At 55.3% G+C, this 22836-nt stretch overlaps 2 protein-coding genes across 2 annotated transcripts in view; one reads left to right on the forward strand and one right to left on the reverse strand.

Annotated features, from left to right (window-relative positions):
• The window catches only part of NT5DC2 (5'-nucleotidase domain containing 2), a 34878-nt gene extending 30362 nt beyond the window's left edge, over window positions 1-4516 (forward strand). The window contains exons 11-14 of the mRNA XM_068409391.1: window positions 2662-2748; window positions 3219-3359; window positions 3594-3658; window positions 4151-4516. Coding sequence (XP_068265492.1) covers window positions 2662-2748; window positions 3219-3359; window positions 3594-3658; window positions 4151-4412 — 555 coding nt within the window. The 3' untranslated portion in view covers window positions 4413-4516. The remainder of the gene's footprint in view (window positions 1-2661; window positions 2749-3218; window positions 3360-3593; window positions 3659-4150) is intronic.
• Window positions 4517-6663: 2147 nt separating this feature from the next.
• The window catches only part of STAB1 (stabilin 1), a 58554-nt gene continuing 42381 nt past the window's right edge, over window positions 6664-22836 (reverse strand). The window contains 30 exon segments of the mRNA XM_068409390.1: window positions 6664-6783; window positions 6865-7014; window positions 7260-7403; window positions 7628-7747; window positions 7866-8018; window positions 8431-8550; window positions 8762-8868; window positions 9103-9268; window positions 9605-9738; window positions 10029-10173; window positions 10703-10896; window positions 11083-11190; window positions 11631-11735; window positions 12591-12740; window positions 13413-13638; window positions 14210-14275; window positions 14446-14592; window positions 15062-15148; window positions 15699-15875; window positions 15981-16017; window positions 16019-16038; window positions 16708-16845; window positions 17013-17159; window positions 18063-18146; window positions 18273-18320; window positions 19317-19436; window positions 20036-20110; window positions 20466-20539; window positions 21314-21439; window positions 22391-22470. Of these exon segments, the coding sequence (XP_068265491.1) occupies window positions 6739-6783; window positions 6865-7014; window positions 7260-7403; window positions 7628-7747; window positions 7866-8018; window positions 8431-8550; window positions 8762-8868; window positions 9103-9268; window positions 9605-9738; window positions 10029-10173; window positions 10703-10896; window positions 11083-11190; window positions 11631-11735; window positions 12591-12740; window positions 13413-13638; window positions 14210-14275; window positions 14446-14592; window positions 15062-15148; window positions 15699-15875; window positions 15981-16017; window positions 16019-16038; window positions 16708-16845; window positions 17013-17159; window positions 18063-18146; window positions 18273-18320; window positions 19317-19436; window positions 20036-20110; window positions 20466-20539; window positions 21314-21439; window positions 22391-22470 (3493 nt within the window). The 3' untranslated portion in view covers window positions 6664-6738.

Consider the following 22836-nt stretch of genomic DNA (forward strand, 5'->3'; position numbering starts at 1 on the left):
GAATAAAGGGTCTTTTCCTGTATCGGAAAGCCCTGCCAAGGCCTGTGTTGCCTGTCACCATGCAATAAACCAACCTCTGAGAATGGTGAGAGATGCTTCGTGCCAGCTGTAGCAAAGGCTGCTCTCCCGGCAGTCACAGCTTTTTACAGTTGCAGAAGGCAGAGCTGATAGAAGGTGTAACAGAGCTGCCTGAGGAAAACTTTTTATCTGCAGCTCGGAAGCAGTTTCCTACGCAGCTCTGTGTGTGGTTGATGCTGCAGAAAGGTGCATAAGGGAGGGATGTGTTCCACCCAGCTCAACTGGGCTTGGCATTAGAGATGGAGGGTCCCTGGGACAGGAACAAGGTGGGGGAAAAGCAGAGCAGGGCCAGTTGACTTAGGGTGTTGGGTGCTTGCCTTTCTGCCCAGGAGGACCTGTGCTGAGTTATCTCTGCCAGGCTGAGGTTTTCCCTGCTGCTCTCCTGTTTGTGTGAGAAGGGGTAGTAGAGAAACATCCTCTGCCTGTGTAGCAGGGGTCAGTGGAGCCCCCACCCCAGTGTACAGTGCAACCTTGACCCTAGGAACTCTGTCCTGACATTGTCCAGCATGGCCGATAGTGCGGTTTTCCCTTGGCTCTTCTGATGTCCTGGTCCTGAAACCCTTGTCCTGGAGGGGCTCCCAAGAGCGTGCTAGTTCAGGGTAAGAAGGCAGAGCTCTCTGCAATCTGATGTGTATGCAAAGATCTTCCACACCTCACTCCAAATCGTCCTCCATAAGGTTAGAAAAGGTAGACTTGTGGAGGAGGGAGCAGAGGAACAAGGGTGATCAAATAGGGTACAAACCTGGCTCCTGTCTCTCTCCCCTTCCTGAAGGACAAGCATGTCCAAAGGACAGGCTGTTACTCTGGTAAACTTGCTGCCTTGGGTTCTTCTCCTTGCAGCTGGTCTGTCCCCTGAGAATAAGTTGCCTCTGGCTTTGGGACGGTTTGTTCTTGATTATGTGAGCTGTCCAGTCCCACGGGAAGAAACTGTTAGTGAGATCGCGGTCAAGTAGCTGGGACCTGACCTGTGGTAGAAAAGTAGGTCATGTCCTTGAGCAGTGCCGTTGGGAAGCCTCTGGCCTGGCCGGAGGCTCTGTCAAAGCGCGCTGCTAGCGTCCCAGCCTCTCATACATATCCCATACGAACGGGACCTCAGGGACTGGTGTTTTGCACTGGGGACTGGGAAGTTCAAGTGCTGGTCCTGTAGTCCATCTGGTAGAAGTGGTGTTTTCTGTTTGTGGCATGTATGCTCTCCCATCCCTCCCCTAGTCTGCCATCTCAGGAGGGCAGGGGGAGGACAGCTGGCTCACGGAGGTCACGTAACATGTCCATGGCTCAGTGGAGGTCCAAGTGCAGGTTTCCTGGTTGTCAGGTCTGCTGCTGTTTGAGGTGACGGGAGCACAGAAAAGGACCATCCTCCTCCCAAGGCTGTGGTCCATTTCCCAGTGCTGCCAGTGGCTTCTTGAGCAACCTTCAAGTGAGCAGCAAAAATGTCATGTCCAAGAAATGCAGAGGCTTCCCTGGCCCTGTGTTTCTGTGCTGGTAAGGGAAGCCTGCCCAGCTCTGGTGATGCTGCAGCAATGGGAGGCCCGGCACCCTTTGCAATGCATAGAGCACGTAGCCAGTGGCCGCATGCAGGGCTGCAGGCTGTTGTGGGAGCTGGCTTGTGGGTGGGAGATTTGTGCCTGGGCCGGTGCTGTTGGATAGGTGTGCTGGCTCTTTCCTGGTGCTGGAGACTGGCTGGAGAGGTTGCTGCCGAGTGGCTCGCGGGTTGGCATGGATTGCTTTTTTTGGCACAATCGAGTCTGCTGGTGTCGATAGGGCTTTTATCTTTCTTAGTGGGTTTTGTTTGTGTTGTGACTCATGGGGAAAACTTGTATGGAGATGGAATGGGGGAAAGCTTTGAAAGCTGCTCTGTGCTGTGCTTTAGCTGGTGCTTTGGGGGGTTGGTTTGTTTTACTTAGCTGTGAATCTACCCGAGCTGCTTGGCATTTTGGCTTGGTTAAGCAGATCCTGTGAACGTGTGGGTGGTGTTAATCTTTCGGGTTGGGAGGGTGGTCAGTGATGTGAGAACAGCCTCAAGCGCTCCTGACTCTGAAAGCCCTGCATGATGGTGCTCATCTTACCTCCGATGAACTCTGTGAGGTGAAATCATTATCACCTGAGCCCAACAACTTCTAAACCCAGAACACCCAGAGTTCTTTCTGTCCATTGCTCAGGCATTTCTAATTTAGGTGTCTTTCACTTTTGGCCTCTAAAGTGCTTCTTTTTGTTGCCTTTTTAGTCCATGTAGTCCTCTTGACTTGCTGTGCCCTAAATAACAGAACTTCCCCCTGACGTGGCTGTTGGGTTTGGAAGAGTTTCTGCCTTTTTCTGTAGCCCAAGAAAAGCTCAGGGATGTACAGGGGGTTGTCACATGGGAAGGAAGTGAGATAAGGTGGTGAAGGGCAGAACCCTCTGGGTTTGGATGGTGGGAGAGCGAGCAGGTTGCCATCTCATGAGAGTGCTCACATCTGCATGCTGTAAGGTGGCACGTCCAGTTCCCTTGACAGTGCTGCTGAGGTGGTTGCCCAGGACCATGCGGTGAGGATGGAGGCATTTGGCCTGTAACCATGTTTCTCTCCGTTCTCCTTTTACTTGCAGGGTAACCTCTTTGATTTTCTGCGGCTGACAGGCTGGCGTGGGTCCAAAGTGCTCTACTTTGGTGACCATCTGTACAGTGACCTTGCGGTAAGTGAAAAGGTCTGTGCTCTCTGGTGAGGTGGGAGCAAGCCTGCGTGACTGTTGTGGTTGCAGCTGTGTTGCAGTGTAAGGCAGGGCCCTGCTCCGAGTGCTCAGGTCTCCAGGATGCTGTGCTGGGTGCTCTGCAGGCAGTAGCTTTTGGGGCACACATAGGATACATAAGCATCCCCCACTCTCTGTCCTTTCTCAAGCAGTGGAGAAAGGGCTCCTGAAGTACTTTCTGTGGATAAAGAACATCTGCTGGTCTGTGAACTTATGAGCAGTTTGTATGAATCCAATGTTTCTCCAGAGCTGGTGGCCGGGAGATGGGTGGTACCGGCAGGACCTGGCACGGGGCATGGGTGCCTGTCCCCTGAGAATCTATAATGGGAACAGACCACTCTTCTAGGAAACAGGGTTGTGTTTGGCTTTCAGTCTTTGTGTTGAATTCTTGGTTGTTTTTTCACCCCGACCTCTAGGACCTCATGCTGCGTCACGGCTGGAGGACTGGAGCCATCGTTCCTGAACTGGAGACGGAGATTCGGATCATAAACACAGAGCAGTACATGCACTCCCTGACCTGGCAGCAGGCTCTGACGGGGCTGCTAGAGAGAATGCAGGTAAACAGCTCCTGTCCGAGCAGGACGGGTAATATGCTGCCTTCTGAGTCTGCGTTTTGGGCTCAACGTGGGCCTTGGGGGATGTACCATCTTGCCTGTGTTCTCAAAAAGTATCTCACCCTCCCCCCGGTGCAGTGGACTCGTGGGTTTGTGAATTACAGTGGAAATGGGGGCAGCTGAGGTGTGGCCTACAGGACTGACACAACGTGGTGCTTTCTGCTGTTGTCTTTGCAGATGTATCAGGATGCGGAGTCAAAGCAAGTATTGCTGGAGTGGATGAAGGAACGTCAGGAGATCAGGTGAGCGTTGTCCCACTTGCTCCTGGGCCTGTACGGGGTCTGTTTTGTAACGTGTTTTGGGGTCAGTGGTGCTGCAGCTGTTGGCCTGTGGTCCTCTCCCTGGTGTCCCATGTCTGGGGGTGGGGGAGATGGAGCAGTGCAGCCCTACAGCCTGGGAGGTTGGACAGGTTCAAAGGCAGGGTGGGAAAGGAGAGGTGGGGTCACCCTGGGCTGGGGCAGTCTGTTGGGCTGTCTGCTACTGCAGCTGCTGGCACTGTGCATTGGTCCCTGCCCGTAACAGGTACGGTAACAAGGAAGAGTAAGAGCGCATTGAATATTCATCACAGTCTCACTGCACAGAGGCTGGTCTGCATTGCAGCCTCAGTGGGAGGGTACTTAAGGTGATCCCAAAATGTCTTCTGGGAGTGGGATGTCCCAGGGATAAGGGATGGGATGGGGAAGAACCTGTGATCGTGGCCTTTTATCTACAGAGCACAATCTCTTTCCTCTCAGGTCGCTAACGAAGAACCTGTTCAACCCCCAGTTTGGAAGCATCTTCCGCACCTTCCACAACCCCACGTACTTCTCTCGACGGCTGGTGCGGTTCTCCGATATCTACATGGCATCCATCAGCTGCCTGCTCAACTACGACGTGAATTTCACCTTCTACCCCCGGCGCACCCCTCTGCAGCACGAGGCTCCACTCTGGATGGATCAGCTCTGCACAGGCTGCATGAAAACCCCCTTCCTGGAGGAGATGGTGCATATCCGGTGAAGGGCCAGGTACTGCGGGCACCAGCACAGTGCGGGTCTGTACCTGGGGCCAGGCTGCTCGGCCAGCAACACCTCTGTCTACCACTAAAGGGCGTTTGACACTTACATACGTGTGTAGATGTTGTGTTTATTTTTTTTTCCCCTTCACTAGCTCCATCCCTTTCCCTGAGGTGCTTTGCAGGCTAGACAGAGGATGGGTGCTTGTTCTGGGCAACAAGTGAGCCACAGGGAGTCCTCTGTAGGACCAGGTGAGAGGATGGAGAGCTAGTGCTGGGGGTGGGGAGCTGCTGCTCCCTGCTCTATGCCCAGAGAAGTGGCTTAGAAATGGAGTCCTGAATCTCCAGTGCTTGGTGAGCGCAACGCAGACGCCCACGGGAGGTGTGACAAGGTGTGTTGGGGCTGTAGCTGTCCCCATGCTCTTGGGTACTACAGTGTGAGGGATTCTGCAGGGGGACAGGGCTGATGACTGGGCAACAAGTGAAGTGCATCAGTGAATGCATCACGGGTGACAAAGCATCAGCAGTGTTACCTACGCAGAACTGGTACCAGCAGCCCAGCCCTATCCTGCTCCCTGCCAGACTGGTCTGTCCAGCTGGGGACTCTGGTAGGTAACTGTTAGTTAAATGTGGAGGATGTGCAGGTCCAGTGTGAGAACTGGATGGGGGTAAGTCAGAAGGTCTAAAAATACATTTGGTGCCATGCCTGGTTTCTGAGTGAGCTCAGTGCCATGCGCTGTCAGTATTCTTTGGGTTTGGTGCCAGGTGACAGCAATATTTTGGCAATTGCTGTGGTATGGTCTGTTGTGACTTGCAGAGGGACGTGGTCAGCCTTTCAGGCAAGGTGCAGGTGTATCAGCAGAGGTGGTGGCCTTCCACCTATGTCCTAAGCTGTATGGAGGGGTGGGTGAGGATGTCCAGGGGGTGTGCGAGCGTGAAGTGCTGCTGGCTGTGGTGGGTCAGAAAGGGGAGCGTGGCCATGCAAAGCACTGTGGTGCCTCCTGAGGAGGAGGAAGAGGAAAGAGATAATAGTGAGCATAGAGGACAGGGGACAAGGGTGATGGCCTGAAAGTCAGGCAGGTCAGACCTACTTTAGCATATGAGGTGCAGAAAGTAGGTTCTTTACCTCGTTCAGGGCCATGCTGGTTTTTTGGCCAGGCTGCTGCCTGCCCCAAGGAACAGGCAGGGTGGTGCAGAGGGGTGAAGGGCAGTGAGGTGGGTAGGGGGCTGGCCCTGGGAAACAGAAGAACATCATGCAAGCAGAAAGCTGGGTGTGTGCAAAGCTGATGGCTGTGGGATGAAGGGGTAAGAGGCACCCCTGCGGGTGGGGTGGGTCTGTGAGGGCCCCAAAGCATGTAAGAGACGAGTAATGTGGCTGCTCCCCCTGGAGAAAGACAAGCAGGGGCAGTCAGGGGACCAGGTCGGTGTGGAGGTCCCTCTGCCAGGAAACTCCTCAGAGAAAGGCACTGAAGTACAACATGTAAGTGTCAGCAACCCTCAGTGAGATACACTCGTCTCTTCTCCCACACATTCCTCCCCGGTGCTGTGCCAGGCTGGCCCCTCAGCCTGTCACTTGTGTCTCACTGCCTCATCTTCGTGCTCTGTGCCAGACTTTCACAATGCCTTGCTCTTGACTCAGTGGTTTGACCGATTGCTGTTAACGTAGCTGCGCTAATCAAATGGTTGTAGGATGCGCATGTGGCACTTGATTGTGTCTTTATGGTGTGTGTAGTGTGAAGGCTCAATAAAAGTCTGCAGCATGTGCAACTAACTGACTAACCAGCTCACGGCAGCGGTGGTGCTCCGCTCTGTTCCTTTGCCTGCCCTGGGGGTGTGACCAAGAAGGACCCCGAGGCGCAGCTGGGGTGCGTGTCTGAGGGGCCGGGCCTGAGGTGTCCAGCAGGGAGCAGCTTGTGCCCCTCACGGCCGTCGTTCAGGCAGGGGGCACCTGGGTGGAGTAAAAGGGGCGTTTGGGGTCGTGACCAACTGATGGGACTTGTACTTGTCTCTGGGGGAGCGTGGGGGCACAGGAGGGAGGGCTGGTGCTCCCCGAGGGCTGTCGCACACCCCGGCTGCTGGCGTGGGGGTCCCGAGTCCCCGGGGTTGGTTTAACTGAGCCTGGGTACAGGAAGCGGGGGCTGAAGCGCGGGCAGCACCTCGTACAGGGGAGGGCGCTGGGCCGGGGGTGAGAACGGGCTGGGGCCCCGTCTGCTGGGCGGCAGGTACCGGGGGGCGGTCGGTGGGAGGCGCGGGCAGAGCCGGTGGCGCTGAGCTCTTTTATTTCTCCGGTGCGCGGCGGGGCCGCCGTGCCGTGCCGTGCCGTGCCGGCGCTCAGTGCACGGAGCCGCTGCCGTCGCCGTCCGCCAGCGGCGAGTCCTGCGGGGGGTAGAGAGCGCGCGGTGAGCGCGGCGGCGCGCGCGGGGCGCAGGGGCGGGGCGGGGCGGGGGCGGCGCTCACGTGCAGGGGCTCGTAGTCGGGGGCGTGGCCGCCGTAGAGCGGGTTGGGGATGGCGACGAGCGGCCGCCGGGGGCGGGGCCTGGCGGCGCGCGGCCCCGCGCGCTCCTGCTGCGGCTCCTCCTCCTCCTCCTCGTCCGCGCGGAGGTCGGCCTGGGAGGGGAGGCGCGGGATTGGCGGCGGGGCCGGGGGCGGGGCCGCGGCGCGCCCCTCCCAGCCCGGCCCTCGGCCGCCGCCCGCCGCGCAGGCGGAGCTCAGCCCCCCCCCCCCCCCCGCCCTGTCACTCTCACGCGTGTCCCCCCCGCGCCCCTCGGGGCACACCGCGGCCGACCCGCGCCGCCCCCCAGCCCGCTGCCCTCCCTCCTGCCCCGCCCCGCCCGCCCCCAGCCCGCGCTCACCTGGAAGTACCCGAACTGCTCCCCCCGCCGCCGCTTCACGCAGTAATAGGCGACCCCCGCGCCGGCGGCCAGCGCCAGCGCCAAGCACAGCGCTGACAGCGTCCCCGCGGCCACGGAGCCCGAGGCCTGCGCCACGCCGTTCACCTGCGCCAACACACCGCGCCCCGGTTAGGGCCCTCCCCCGGCAGAGCGACGGGAGCTCCAGCACGGGCGCCCACCGCGCCTCCCCAGCCCGCCCAGAGAGCAGAGCCAAGGCCAGGCCTCAGCACGGCTCAGACTCCGCTCTCGGGATGTCCCGTCCCCACCCCCACACCTGGCGCCAGCTGTTTCAGCACCTTCCTTGCCCATCCGTGCCCTCGGACACTCACCTGACCAAGATGCACGGCGGGCGGTGGGATCCTCAGCGGCTCTGCAATCGCGTGAATGATGCCGTTGGAAGCTATGATGTCCCACTCCACAATCATCGTGTCATTGATCCCCTTGGCGTCCTACAGTGCAGGATAGAGATGATGTCACCCCACCACACAGCCTCCCTGTTGTTCCCTGTCTCAAAAGACACGTAGTGAAAACTGGTGGGTTCTTGACCTCTTCGGAGATTAAACCTACAGAGTGCTCTGTGTTGTTGCCCACTGGGAGGTCTGACACGTGGAGGTCATATCCTGACTGGGACGGGATGATGGTGCCCGTTGTGAGGTTGAAGCTGAACAGCACAACATTGCTGGATGACACATGGAGCTTCAGTTCTTCTCCTGTCAGCGTCTGAAAAAGCACCAGGGAGCAAGGGTTGAGAAACGGCTGAGCTGGCTCTCGCCCCTTCCCTCCCACTGTGTGCAGCCCCCACCCTGCCTAAGCCCAGACACTCTCCATGGCCACAAAACAGCTCAATTCATGGGCAACATGGCACAAAACTCCTATGCAGAGAAGGAGGGGACACTGCCATCCTTAGAAACAGTCAAAGCTTAAGTGGAGCAGGCTCTGAGCAACCTGACCTAGGTGGCTCAAAGTTCTTTGAGTGAGGGGCTGAAGTACAGACCTCCAGCGGTCCCCTCTGACCTGAATTCCTCCTCCTTCCCCAGACCCTATTTCACATCACCATCAGTCCTGCTCTCCTCTGGGGCTCTCATACTTTGTTCCATGACCCTCGAGCGGCCGCTCATCCCTGCTTGCTTACGTCATTGTCTGCGAAGCCAGAATTCAGAGGGACAAAGAGAGTTTTGGGAGCCGAGTCATCAGATAAATAGATGAAAAAATCCAGCCCTTCTTCCGTGTCATTGGCAAAATCGAGCAACATCTGGAAAAGATGTGAGATCTTCCCCATCAGCACGCTGCCGGCAGCTCAAGGCTGTTACCTTCCCCAGCCCAAGAAAGAAAATGCCTCTGTGTTTGTACCCCCCGCCCCAGCATGCAGCCCTAACTGCCACTTGTCCCTGTTATGGCCGATCCCTCCCTCCACCTCGTTGCTGGCTGCTGGTGTACCACAGAACCAGGAGAGCATCGCTTACAGAATAGAAGGTGGAGAAGCGCGCGTGGTCTGCGAGCACATCGGGGAGTTTGCCGCTGCACCAATACCCGTCTCCCACGAACCCGTCACGGCAGGCGCAAGTCAAATCTGCAAAGGAACGCCAAGATGCGACTAGACTCGCCAACGGTGGCTACACTGACCACCTCTCCCTTGACTTCTGGATGCCCCTCAGCACGTTCCCTCCCGACACGGGCATGTGGAGAGGGGGATGTGCCCACCTGCCCGTGCCTCATGCTCCGAGGGCAGCTCTCTGCCTGCTGCCCCAACACTCCTCTTGTTCCAAACAGGACCATCCCCAGGAAACGTGCTCATGCCACTCACCCTTTTCCCGGTAGCAGAACGCATCCCAGGTCTCGCTCAGGTTGCTTCGGGAGCCGTAGTCCACGATGCCCACTCGGTTACCCCCACAGCTGGGGTTGGGGTAGGCCGTGGGGTATCCGGCTGTGCCGTTGTCCAGCCAACCCACTAAGCACAGATGGAATCCCATCTAGCAGAGGAAAATTAATTATTAGATTAAAAATATTATCTCTGGCCCAGGCTTTCTGCCCTGATGCACACTCCCATAGTTCAGCCTCATGGTACTTTCCCCCAACACCTAAAGGGTTGGGCACTGCCTGAGGTCTCATCCCAATGTGACTGGCAAGACCCACCAGCCCTCCTGGTTCCATGGATGCAGATGAAGCAAACAAGGTCTGGCAGGTTGCCCACCCACAAGTCATGTGCTTGCTACCGCTGGACCGGGCCCGGGGAGAAGCACTGCATGTCCCCACCCCACAAGGCGACAGAGGTGGCCCCTGCCCAACCTCTGCATCCCTGCCCTGACCTGTTGTGCTGCCGAGAGCTGTTGGAAAGTGGCCAGGGAAGCGCCTTCTGCAGCGCAGGCTGCCTGAGCCTGCTCATAAGTGAAGTCATACTTTTTTCGGGGTGACTGCAGATGAAATACGCCCATCGTCTTATCTGCAAAATACCAAGGCCAGGGAGCATCAGTACAGAGCGAGCAGGTTCCCTGGGGCAGTCGCGTGGGTCCCCTGTGTCAGCACAGACAGTGCTGCCAGCGGAGGGTGCTCTGTGCTGCACGGGATGGGTAGGACATGTGAAAACCAGACCAAGCTACAGAGACCCTGGCTCCTTGACCGTCCTACTCTCCAGCTCTTCCGAAGGGTGCCCCAGCCAGAAGGCGAAGGATGAGGGAGTGTGACCTCTCCACGGAACATCATCCCTGGCCCTGCAGGGTCGAGCACGCTCACCATGAAAGTGCAGGTCGGTGCAAATGGCCTCCCGATGGCACTGCCCATTGTCTTCCAGGCACCTGTCCGTGGGGGGCACGATCTCTTCCAGGCACTGGATGCCGTCACCAACGTAGCCCCGCTTGCACTCGCAGTGCCGCTCGTTCTGCAGCACAAAGGAAGGATTTGTGTGAGTGCAAACAGGCAGATGCCAGCTGGGGATCCTCATATCCCTGGGAAGACGGGGATGAGCCTTCAGAATGCCTCCACAGCCCTCCAGGACTGTGAGAGAGCTACGAAAGGCCACATAGCCTCTGTCCTGCCCCCACATCCAACTGCACATGAACCAAAAAATGTCACATTGAATCCCTGTCACATGCTGTTTGAAGGACAGCTGAGCTTCGAGGTATGTGGCTCATGATCCTTGCACTACATCATGCTCCCAGTCCCGCCTTCTGGCCTGCAGTGAGCAGCTCTGGTTCCTCTGCAAAAATGGTTGGCATCGTCCTCAAAAGACCACCCCAGAGCCCTCAAAACAGCCCAGAAATGCCACAACTGACACAACATCACCAGGACCATCACCACGGCCAGGCAGCAGACCGAGGGCATGGCCCCTTCCTGACAGCAAGGACCTGCAGGGTGGGCACAACAGCTGAGGTGATGCAGATGTCCCCGGCCCTACGGGATGTACTCACTGGCCCAGTGCTGATGCAGTTGGCGTGCTGGCTGCAGTCCCCGTTCCTACCGTCCGCACATCTGTCTATGGGGTCGCAGACGTAGCCGTCACCTCCGTACCCAGAAGCACAGACACAGGAGACGTTCACGCCGACCTGCGAGCACTGCGCGTGCCTGGCGCACCCCCCGTTGTCCTGGCTGCACATGTCGATCACTGCGGGGATAAAAGTGTTGGGGAACTAAAACACCTCGCAAGGTGTCCTGGTGGTCTGTCTGCCTGTCCTGCCAGGCGTCACACCAATATGGCCATCAGGAGATGGCCACCTCTTGTCTTGTCATGTCGTCCGTTTTCCCCTTGGCTCACCACTCCTCCACCCCAGCCCCTCGTGGCCCCCCTGACCTGAGCACGTTCTCCCATCTCCTTCATAATGTAGGTTGCACTCGCAGAGGTTGCCGGCGCGGCAGACAGCCTGGGGGTGGCACGGTGGGGAGCAAGTTGGCGTCATGACTGAAACCAGAACACACACGGGTCAGAGGGCTGCAACACAGGCACGGCTGCCATCGCCAGCCTCTGCCCCCGGCCCCCTGCCCCATGCTCCCCCCTCTCTCCCCCTGTGCTTTTCTGCAGATGCCCTGCCTGAACACAGAGGACCTTACTCCATCAGATACACCTCAGCCCTTCCCCTCACCCTCAAGCTCTTCTTGGAGCCTCTCTGAGCTCAGGGACTTGTTTATGATCAAGTGGAGCTTTCCTCCTCCTCCTCCTCACCACCCCAACCCTTGTGAAATTCAACAGCATGGGCCAGATCTCAGGATAAGCCCCGCAACTGGGAGCTCCTTTTTGGAGATATTTCTGACCGGTTGCTTGAACAATCCAGCTACTGGGAAAGCAGCTGTAGGCACTGGGGTCCCAGGGAACAGCGGGTGGTGGGGTTGGACATCCCTCACCTAGTCTGATCTCGCAGTGGTCTCCAGTCCAGCCCTCAGCACAGAAGCAGAAGCCATCACCATGCAGCCCTCCGTTGCACACGCCGTTCTCGGTACAGTTACACTCTGAGGAATGGATAAAAACACACTGTCACGGCACCTGCCCTGGCGGCAGTGAAAGGTCACGCTCAGGCCATGGGACAGCCAAGTGGCAGAAACGTGGCTTGGGTGGGCAGTGCATGAAGGCACGGCAGTACGCACGCACGGCAGTCTGCACACATCCCTCCTGTCGCTGCCAGCCCTGGCCGCCCCCTGCACCATGCACCCTTCATGGAGGAGGGGAAGCATCTCTGTACCCACAAACCCCCATCATTCCCCTCCTCTGGGCCCTTCTGGAGATGGGGTTTTCACTCTGAGCCCCTGCAAACATACAGCCATCAAAAACATTCCTGGAGACCCTGTAAGGCCCAGCTTGGAATGGGAGGATGGAGGACTCCCTTTCGTTCACCTCACAGGGGCACAGGTCCCTGCTGAGCACGTCCCAGGAGATGCTCTTTCTCTACAGGGCTCATCACAACTTATGGATTTGTCCCCCACCTCAAAATGCATCTTAATACTTTCTGCCAGACTGGGGCTCTCAGCTGTGCCTGACAAACGAGAAGGGGTCTTTGACCCCGGGGGCTCGGCACAGAGGTGAGGCCATTGGCAGCATGGCTGCAGTGGCCATGGCTCCCAGCACGTGCCACCAGCCTTCTCAAAGTACAGCTGGATTCATGGCTGCCCCACCAAGAGCCCAGGGAGGGATGTCCCCAGCCCCAGAGGTCTGACCTGAGCGTTGTGGGGACCGATGTGTACGTGGCAGCACTGATTCCCATGCCATAGGCTGCCCAGCACGTACCCCCCCTCCAAGTAGCACCATGCGCTGTGGCCACCTCTGCACAAGCCCTCTGTGTTGCTGCCACCCCACAGCTCCCCCCGTACCTCGGCAGTCTGGCCCGTATCTGCCCGGCGCACACAGCTCACAGCTGGTCCCGATGAAAGCCTGGCTGCAGTTGCATCTCCCCGAGCCACCGATTTTGTCGTCGCAGGTACCACGGTTACCGCACGGCGCCTCCAGCCCTCCTGGGCACGCTGCAAATGGGGCACCTCAGTGAGGCTGCGGTGACAAAGCGACCCTGTGCTGGCGGGGAGCCACTCGCTGCCCCGTGCAGAGCCTGCACACCAGGTGCCACATGATCTGCTGCTTACAGGGTGCTCAGACCACCGAACCTGCTGGGCAGTCTGGGGAGTGAGTGCTGGGGACATCCCATGACAATAAGCCTTAGGGATAGGGGCAACGGGGACAAATTTGGCCTAGCTTCCAGCCTGGGGAGACCCTTGGCTGCAGTGTGCTGAGTCTGTGCTGGCCTGCCCCGTGCTAACCTGGCAGCAGACTCATCCAGGGATGCGAAAGCTGCCCATGCACGAAGTGCAGAGGGCAGATGCCAGGAAACGGCTGAGCATCTGCAACATCTAAGGGTGAGTGACATGTTTGACAGCCACCCCCCGCAGCCTCGTGCCCAGGGCTCTCCACGGGGACACGCGGTTCCCCAAGAAAAGGGAATTCCCTCTTATACCACCCACACACATTCCCAAGGGATCGTTCCCTGCACCCTCTCCAGACTGGGGCTCCCTGCCTGGGGGTTTGCCCACCCTTCTCCAGGGAAGCACGTTCATGGATGCCAGACGTCTGTGCTGAACTAGTAATGCCACCTTCCCCCACGAGCAAGGGCCAGGGTGGGAAAGGGTCACGCGGCTCCTTACCCCGACAGTCACGGCCATAGTGGTTCGCACAGCACTGAGGGACCCACTGCGTGGAAATGCAGCTCCTCCTGCAGCCTCGTTTCAGAGGCCCCCTGGAAGAGAAGTGTCTTCTGAAGGGTTCCCACGGTGAGGGTGGCCAGGATGGCCGCAACAGGGAGTTGCGGTGAAACAGAAAAGTGTTTCTCAACAGCTGGTTTCCGTAATAGTAGCAGCGCCTGGTTTCCCCCTGCGAGGAAACAGGCAAAACACAGAGTTTGCCACGTTGGTCACTGACGTCTCACCTTGGCTTTTCTTGTGCCACTCATTCAGTTTTATGACAAGTAACAGAGGCTTCCTAACATGTGATGGAGCTGGTGACAGAGAAGCCACAGATGTACCTCAGGGACATGTCAGAAGCCCGGCAGAGAGAGAAAACAGGTGATGCAACTAGAGTGGGGTACAACCACTGCCCCCCAAGGCTGCTCACCATCCGATCCCTGGGTCCACCTCCATAGCTCTTTTGCTATAAAGCACCCAGAGAAGCCCCCAGTGCTGCTGCAGGGACCCCTGAGGCCACTGTCACCCATATAGGGATTGACCAAGCTAAGACCATTGGACCCCCTGTCCCCATGTTGCTCAGCCCAGCTCCTGCCCCACGGGACTGTGTGACTTGGGGCAAGGCATGGACAATGTGACCGAGCCAAGGGACTCGCCACATGCAGGTGTGCCTTCATTTTGCTGCTCAAACATGAGGGGCTTGTGGGTATTGTCATCAGCCCTGTAACAGGCCTCCTTGGTGACAAAGCTGTGAGCTTTACCCGTTGAACGGAGCCAGCAGGGCAGGGTGGCTCGAAGCCACAGAGTCCGCAGCTCTCTGTAGATCCCTGTGGAGGGGAGAAAGAAACCTCACAACAACTCAATATGTGCTGCTGCCTCTCTCGGCCGCTTGGAGCTTTGCCGAGGAAAAGCAGCAAGCCCTCCCAACATCCCTCTTCCCAGGCATGGGGCTCAACAGATGGCACGGATCCTCATAGGTGTCATTGCAAGTGCTCACCTGCAGCTCAACAAAGGTGAACACATCACACCGAGATCCCAGATCTGGTGGCTCCAACAGCCTATCGATGCCATAAGCAATGCCCCCATTGAATTCCATGTGCCTCTGGATGATGGTGGCATCGACGTTCCCCACCAGCAGCTCCCCCTACCAGAGGAAGAAAGCACCTTGTGATCCTGGCATGTCCTACATCCTGGCTGCACCACCCAAAGGGTTGTCTTTTTGGCTGCCATGACTTCTCAAACAGCCCTTGTGTCCTTGACCACCCTTCCTGATTGCCACTTTTCATGGCCATCTCTCCTAAGAAATGGCCTCTGCCCATGTAACACGTGCTCTGCAAAGGTCATGGCACCACGTGGTTGGCTTCACAACCTGGTCATCATGAAGCGCATGTGCAGGTACCACATGCCTCCGCACTTCCCTGCCAGCTGGCCAGAGTCTCCAGCCTCTCTACAGGCTCAGCTGTAGCCAGGGGAATGGGGTGTCTCAGCCTGCAAGCACCCCAACCCTGTGTTCACTTACGGCCAGTGACCAACACGGAGCATGAGCTGCCCCATGGCAATGCCCAGGGACACTTGCTCAGTGGAAAGCCAAGCTCAGCATCACCATCACTCACCACATGGGTTTTGCTGCAGCTGAACGAGACGGTGGAGCCGTGCATGGTCCGTATGGATTTGACTTGGGGCACGTTACCAGCCACAATCTAAGAGCGAAAAAGAAGAATGCAAAGGGAGAGACGGGCAAAACTGGCACTTCATAGTTCTAATGGGATGCTGCCCAGTGAGGACAGGGGTCAGCAGCCACACTGCGAGGGGGTGTGACGTGGCAGCACGTGAAGCCAGTGTGGGTGGAACAGTGTAACTATGCTGGGTTAGTCCCAGATTCCTGAACAGCGAGAGACCAGCCTGCGTAAGCAGGCCCTGGTTTTGCTGAGCTGGACTCTTCCCTTGTTCATCACCCCGACAGACAAGAGCCTATTTGTGAGCCTTGTGTTGATGCTCTGGCAGTGATGTGGCCTCCCCAGAAAGCTGATGACAGAAGGTTTCAGCTCAGCCACACTGCACCAGAGGTTCATGATGAAGTGGTAGTTGCCTCAAATGCTCAAACAGCTTTGGGTCTCCTCAAGACAACTAATATGCTGCATGTTCTACAGCAGCAAAATATTGGGCAAGGTCGCTCTGGCGTAACCACAGGTGGGTGGTGGCACCACGTGTGGCCTCAGGAGGTTCGAGCCTGTTTGTTGTCACATTTACCTTTGTGTCCCTGATGATGTGTGCTTTGAGGTAGGAGGCCAGCACGTCCCGGTGCTCTCTGCGGTACAGCCACTTCTGCCTTTTCTCCGAGAGGGCGTTGAACGCAGCATCCGTGGGCCACAGCATGGTGAAGGGTCTGTGCAGGGGGTCACTAACCAGTGGCAGCAGCTCTGCGTCCTGTCCGAGATAAGAGGGGATACAAAGAAAAAGCCACAAGCCAAAACTGAACGTGCACATGTACACACCACCTCCACAGAGAGCAGCAGGAGTCCGGTCACTCACCTGCAGCAGCCTGCTATAAATGGTGTACCCAAAGGCTCCGCACTTCTGTGATATTTTGCTGCAGAGGGAAGAAAGCAAACAGCTGCCACGAAGAGGTCCCCCTCCAGGACCTGGAGCAGCAACGCAGGGGAGAAACCAGACAGTTAACAACTACACTGGCTAAACACAAGTTTATCTCTGTCATCATCATGCTGATAGATCTGGCCTGGCGAGTGCTGGCATTCAGCAGCTGCCACTTAGCTCTGATTCATCCTGGGTAGATGCTGCTATGGCAGGAGCTGGCATGAATTTCAGCACTCTGTTGTGCTGTACAGAAAATCTGTCATCTTCTGTAAAACACAGGATCTATAACCTCCTAATGTTTGTTTGAAGATACCAGAGAGACACTGGCAATCTCACGCTGCAATCTGCTCTGCACTGGAAAAGGTGTGATGGTTGGCATGGGACATGATCCCCCTGCCTACATCCAGTACTGCTGTTCCCTAGAGATGGATCAGGCTCCTTCTGCCCCAAATATGGCTATGCCACAGATGCTGTCACCTTCACAAGCCAAATCTGTGCCCTCAGACAACCTCCACACAGCTAGGAACAGGGAGGAAGAGCACCCCACGCAGCCTTGGGCTGAGGGCTTATCTGTGACAGCACTATCAGAGCTGTTGGGAGACAGATCCTCAGCCCTGTCCCCACCACAGCAGTTATCAGGGCACAGTCACTGCTTCAGCCTTACCTGTGAGATCTTTGAGGAAATGTTACGGTCCACCAGGTCACTTGGAATGAGGATCTTGTTGATGAAATGAATGACCCCATTCACGCCGACGATGTCACTCACGACCACTTTGGCTTCCTCATTGAGATAGATGCTATTCTGAGAGAGAAGCGATGCGATGAGGTATTCACACCCACAGCACCGCCCTATGAGCTGTCTGCGGGCCCTAGGCAAGTCACTTGCCACAACCACAGTGGCATTCAAATGACAGCAAAAGTCACATCCTGACAAGTGGGACAGGGAAGGGAATTGTAGCAGAAAACTACCTCTTTCACTGTGATCTTTATTTTGTGGCCAGATAAAGATGTAAGGGACTCCTGGGCTTCCAGGTCACTGGACAGCAATTTCTGGCAACCCACCATGTGGTAGCGAAGCAGGTCCCGGAGGAGACCTCTGCTCCTCCACTCCTCAAACTACAGACAGAAAAGAAGAATGAGGTCACACTGGCAGCAGTTCGTCTTGCAGGGGAGCCCTCAGACACGATGAGGGAGACCTGGATTGCCCAAGCCCTCTTTGACCCATCCCTGCAGGAAAGCCAGTCCCCCCCCAAGATGCAGTGAATGAACAAAACCATTTGAGAGCTTTGGGAAATTTCAACCAGCTTGACAAAACCAGCATTCCAGTCCCTTGATGGAGGACAAGTGACCACATTGGCCTTGAGGAAGTGACACTTGGGACATGCGTTCGTTGGGAATTGTTCCTTTATTGGGTGTATGGGGGGCCAATGAGAAGAAGGCTGGGACTAGTGCTGTGAAGCTGCACAACAGGACTTGCCAGTGATGGTATTAGGATATCCCATTACACTGATACCAAAAAGCTGTTGGCTAAGAACCTGGTTCACAGAGTCATGAATAAGGATCTCTCCTCCCTCGGGTCGCCACTTGCCCCAGACATCCCACTTGTTGGGACTAGAAGGAAGGGACCAATGGAAGTGGAATGGCAGGGCCTGGGGCACAGAGAAGGAATAAGAGGTCTTTGTCCCAGATGCCTTGAAGCCTTGCCCTTAATAGCCATGGGCAACCAAAGTCACCACACATCACTGATGTGGCACAGTGCCGCTGAGGACCATGGGACAGGGTCTCCAGTAAGGGTCTCCTTACAACAGGAGCCATGTCCACCCCTGCCCAGACTGTTTCTGCAGTGAGTCAGCCTCCAAACCTCTGCTCTTACACTGATGGAGAATGGGGGATGCCTTTAACCCTCTGAAGTGCAGCTCCTTTGCTTCAATTCACTGGGCAGAACAGCCCCAGAGGGGACATTGCCACAACTGGAGCTTGCCAAACACCTGACAGCGCTTGGGATGGGAGGACACTTACCGTTGTGGTGTTTCCTATGAAATCTGTCTGTGGGACGAAGACAGTGAAAGGCCCTGCCCCACTGAGCTCCTTGATGCTTTCCGCCTGTGGTAGAAGAGCATTTGTGGGAAGCGAAATAGAAAACACGGTTCCAGTTAGCAAGACCCTTAGCAGAAATCCCTAAGTGGGATTTACTACACAGGGACAAGGACAAAGCTGTTTGTCACCAACCAGTGTCATCTTAAAGAACACAGATGCGTCTTCGATCCTTCCGAGCTCCTTAAACAAAGAGAAACAGCTGGTGTTAGCAGAGTCCCTTCCACTTGCTCCTCACCAGCCAGCACGGTGACCTGCTCCTTCCACTCCAGGTCACTCTCCCACCCCAATGAGATGCTGGTTCTCCTGAGACACCACAGTGATCTTCCCCTCCCTCCCTTGCCAGCACTGTGGGCACAGATGACGTGGAGGTTACAGAGCAGGCAGTGACCTCTGCCTGGACCATTCACACCACAGATGCTGCAGGATGGAGTGGCAGAGATATGAAAGCTGGCTTCTGCAGCAGCTGTCTCACAGGTTTAACTGCCCCTGTGCTCATGGGACACCTCGAGTGCTTCACAAAACCTCCGCTTTAATCTCACTGTGCTGCCACTACCAGTTCTGGGATGCTGTCCAGAGTGGCAGACAGGCTTGGCCGGGCAAACTCCCTCTCCTTACCACCAACTTTCAATAAAAGCAGAAGCACAGAACTGAGTCCATCTTTTCTTCCGGCTCTGCTGTGTGTATGACAGCTTTTATTTGCCACTACTAGAAAAGGTCACCAGTTTGCCCAAGCACAGCCATTGTATTGGCAACAGAGCCAGAGACAGACTGCTGCCCTCTAGACTGGATCCCAAGTCCTGGCATGGCCACAGAGGACACCTGCCCAGATCCCACAGACTGAGAGAAGTGGGTTCCCTTGGGGAAAAAAAAAAATTACTCCCCTTTGTTTATAATGTTAAGAAAACAGCACCCTGGAGGCATGGTCAGTGTTGCTTACAGAGCAGGAGAGTGTTCACATCATGACTCCCTTTGGAGCAGCTCACTTTACTGCGATTCTCTCCCACAGCTGGCTCACCCACTATACCTACAATTTATGGGTAGTCTACCCCAAAGCACCTGTCTCCGCTCCTACACCACACACGTGTCGATATGATGCTACAGTTCTGCTCACCTGCAGGTGCCATTTGCTACAGGGCAGGGGGCCCGAACACAAAAGATGGTGCACATGCTTCTCACCTGGTAGACTTTGCCACGGCAGGTGAAGCCATCTCCGATACTGTGCCAAGAGCAGGAGCAGTTTCGAGTGCCAGGGCCCGTGTACTTGCAGAGCCCAAACGGACTGCAGCCGCCGTTGTTCTAGCGAGAAAAGCGAAAGGCTTGCATGGAGGGGCGTCACCAACAATTCGAATGGCCGCTTGTATGCAGGAGCTGCTAGCTACATCCAGCCTGGTGGAAGGGAAACCATCCCTCCCATCTGCCTACTGCCTTAGAATAAACCACCTCACCCAAATCCTCAAGGGCTTTTCAGCACCAAATCCTCCCACGAAACAAGACTTCTGCACCTTACTTTGGAACCCAGAGCGGGGACAAACCCCATGATTCAGAGAGACGTTTTGACGTAGCAGCGATGCCATGAGCACAGATTACTCTTAAGCTTTTGAGCGTGTCCCAAACAAAAAGGATGCAGAGAAACAAGCCCACATGCCTCCAACCCTGTGTCACTGTTTCCACACTGCTTCTCCCACAAGAGGGAGTGCCAGGTGGCTGACTTACTCGCAGGTCATTGCGAGAAGCAATGGAAACCAAACAGCAGGAAATCCCTTCGGTATGTGAAAAGGCAAGACAGCCAGCTCTAAACAAGCAGGCTAACCCTGCTCCTGCTGTTAACTGTTGGGACAAGGGAACACTTCAAGGCTGTGGCCTTCACCTCTGCTAACAGCACAATGCAGACATACCTGCTCACACAAGTTGATGGGGTTGCACTGTCTCACGCCATCCCCACTGTAACCAGGAAGACAGTTGCAGGCAACCTGGAGGGAGAACAGATGCTCAGACTGAAACTTGGACCCAATAAAGAAAACACACAAGGGCTGAGCTGGATGGAAAGCATGTAGTATAGCACCCATCGCTACATTCATGAATAACCATGCTTGTGTCAACAACAAATACAACCCGAGACTGCCTCCAGCCTCTGGCCACCAACAGAAGGCATCTGCTTTCAAGGAAGCAGCAATCTTGTCATGTCCTTCCCAGGCAACTTTTCTGTGTGGAAGGTAATAAGCACAAGGCAGCACACTGCAGTGGAAAGGATTGTCTCTAAGAGAATTACACAGCTGTGACAACCTCCATGATAACGTTGCCCTGACATCCATCTTGCATACTCACCTTCCTTGGGCCTGTTTTAATGCACTCTGCGTTGGTGTGGCAGCCCCCGTTGCTTTCAAGACAGATATCAATTTCTGCAGCAAAACAATAAGGCCACATTATTGCTGAGGGCTGCTCAAGGCAGCTGGGAATTGGTAACCCAAAGAGGTATCAGGAAAGCAACAGGGAGGACCTTCCCAGCTTGGGAAACATTTTGGTGGAAAAGTGACTTGTGATAGCAAAGGAATGGGGTACAGCTGCAATTTCTACTCCTGCCACATGTGGGTCTCTGAGTTGTGATAAATCTGCCCACAGAAAATCCCACACCTGCCTGGGCGTGCTTTAAAGGAAGAGAGGACTGGACTCTCCCACAGCTCCATCTTCATCTCAGAGCACCACTGTGGGAGACTGCCCTCACCTGCTGTCTCTGGACCTCTCCATGACATGCGTCAGGGCAAGAAACCTCTCAGGGCTCTTCTGGTTTGAGACCGAAACAGTGGCCTGAGGCCATCCAGTGAGACAGGTGCCAAGGGCAGTGTGGGCTCTCTGCCCAGTTTCGGGTGGCACTGTGCTGGGACAGTGACGACCACTTCACTAATCATGACTGGGAGAACGCTGAGCGCATAGCTACAGGTATGTATGTACACACGTACACATGTGTGCACACACCTCAACAAGAAGCAGAAGGACAGTTGAATCAAGATCAGTCAGCAATTACTTGCTTTGAAATAATCACTGCATGAACAAAGTGAAAGGAGAATTGAGTTATTCAACACTTTAACCTGAAATTTGAACACTTGTAGTCTGAAATTCCCTTTTGCACAGATGATGCCTCACTGCTATCATCAAAACGCGCGCTGAGCACTCACCCATGCAGAGTGTCCCGTCTCCAGCGTAGCCTTCCTTACAAACACAGGTTCTCTCTCCTGGGGACACTTTAGTACACACAGCATATATGGAGCAGCCACCGTGATCAATAGTGCAGGGATCTATTTCTGTGACCACAAACAAGAGAAGCAGAATCAGCTCAGAGCATCTAGGAAAGATGAACTGTGCCAGGATGATCATCCACCTCAACAAAAATCACAACATCTTATGAAAATCCCTTTGTTTCTTGATGAAACTGTAGGGCCTTTAAAGGCACGAGGCCTCATCCGCATCTGAGAGAGGCTAATCCAAAAGTCATGCTGAGCTTAAGTAATCCCCAAACTGGATGAAGTCATCTTTCTGTCACAGCATTTGCTCACTGAGGACTAATGGTTACATGAGAAAAAAAATATTTTCCTGCACAACGTAAATGCCTTTTTTTGCCTTTTTCCCTCTCACTCTTTTTCAAACAAGGGCAATACTGAAAAGAAACTGATGTCTACCAGGGTTTTTACTGTTACAATTTTATCACTCAGTGTTTTTTTCTTGTCTGTTTCCTTTTGACATAGACCAGGTCCGTATGTAGCTCTAGAGCAGTATCCCGAAATCCTACCTCATTTTGGCACAACTGCTGCACTGCTGCTACCCGATTTTGGCACAGCCAGCAAATAGGAGGAGCACAAAATTCCAGGGAATTGAAGCATCTACATTCTGGGGATCCATGGCCAAAATTGTTATATCTTTGCCACCATTGCTGTGATATCAGAACTAATACAACCCATTCAGGTGCTTCTCTCTCCATAAGCAATAAGAACTGCCTTGCTACTCTTGCCTGCCTTTTCATCCCTCTCACGCAGGCTCTAGCAACATCAAGAGCATCCTGTGTAAAGCTCTGGACTGGAAAACTTCTCTACCAAAGCATGGCAGAGTTCACGGTGGATGGCTGAGAGGAAAAGGATTTGAATGATCTTTCCCCTGGCAACATCATGCCATTTATTTCACAAACAAAACCCTTGTCTTTGTGTAGCTTCAACGGGTGTTTGCAAGCCTTGAATCTTGCCCACAGTTGCTGGACATACCTGTGCAATGGGTCCCATTCCCCGTGTATCCAGCAGAGCAGAAGCATGTAGGTGAGGAATCTGCGGAACTATTGAGGCAGCTGAAACAAGAAAGGGATAAACAAACACTGATGACACCTCCTGATTTGCTCAGCCAGTGGGAAACACTATAGAAGTCTGGCATACGCAAGTTAGAGACCACAATGACCACAGGAGTTGCTGTGTATTTCTTTACAGCACCGAATACTCAAGTTACACTGGCCAGCGAGCTGGCATCCAGGCACAGCTTCACACCTTGCACAGTGCACCTTCACCATGCCCATGTGCTTCTGCACGGTATGATGGAGATGGCTGGGTCCCGCTACCGCAAAATAGGAGACTAGATAATGGATGGAGAAGGCAGCAATAGGGAGTCATCACAGCCCATCAGCCTATTTAATTCCTTGGTGGAGGCAGGCAAGGCAGAA

This window comes from Nyctibius grandis, chromosome 10 (assembly GCF_013368605.1).
Source record: "Nyctibius grandis isolate bNycGra1 chromosome 10, bNycGra1.pri, whole genome shotgun sequence".
In the NCBI taxonomy this organism is placed as follows: Eukaryota; Metazoa; Chordata; class Aves; order Nyctibiiformes; family Nyctibiidae; genus Nyctibius; species Nyctibius grandis.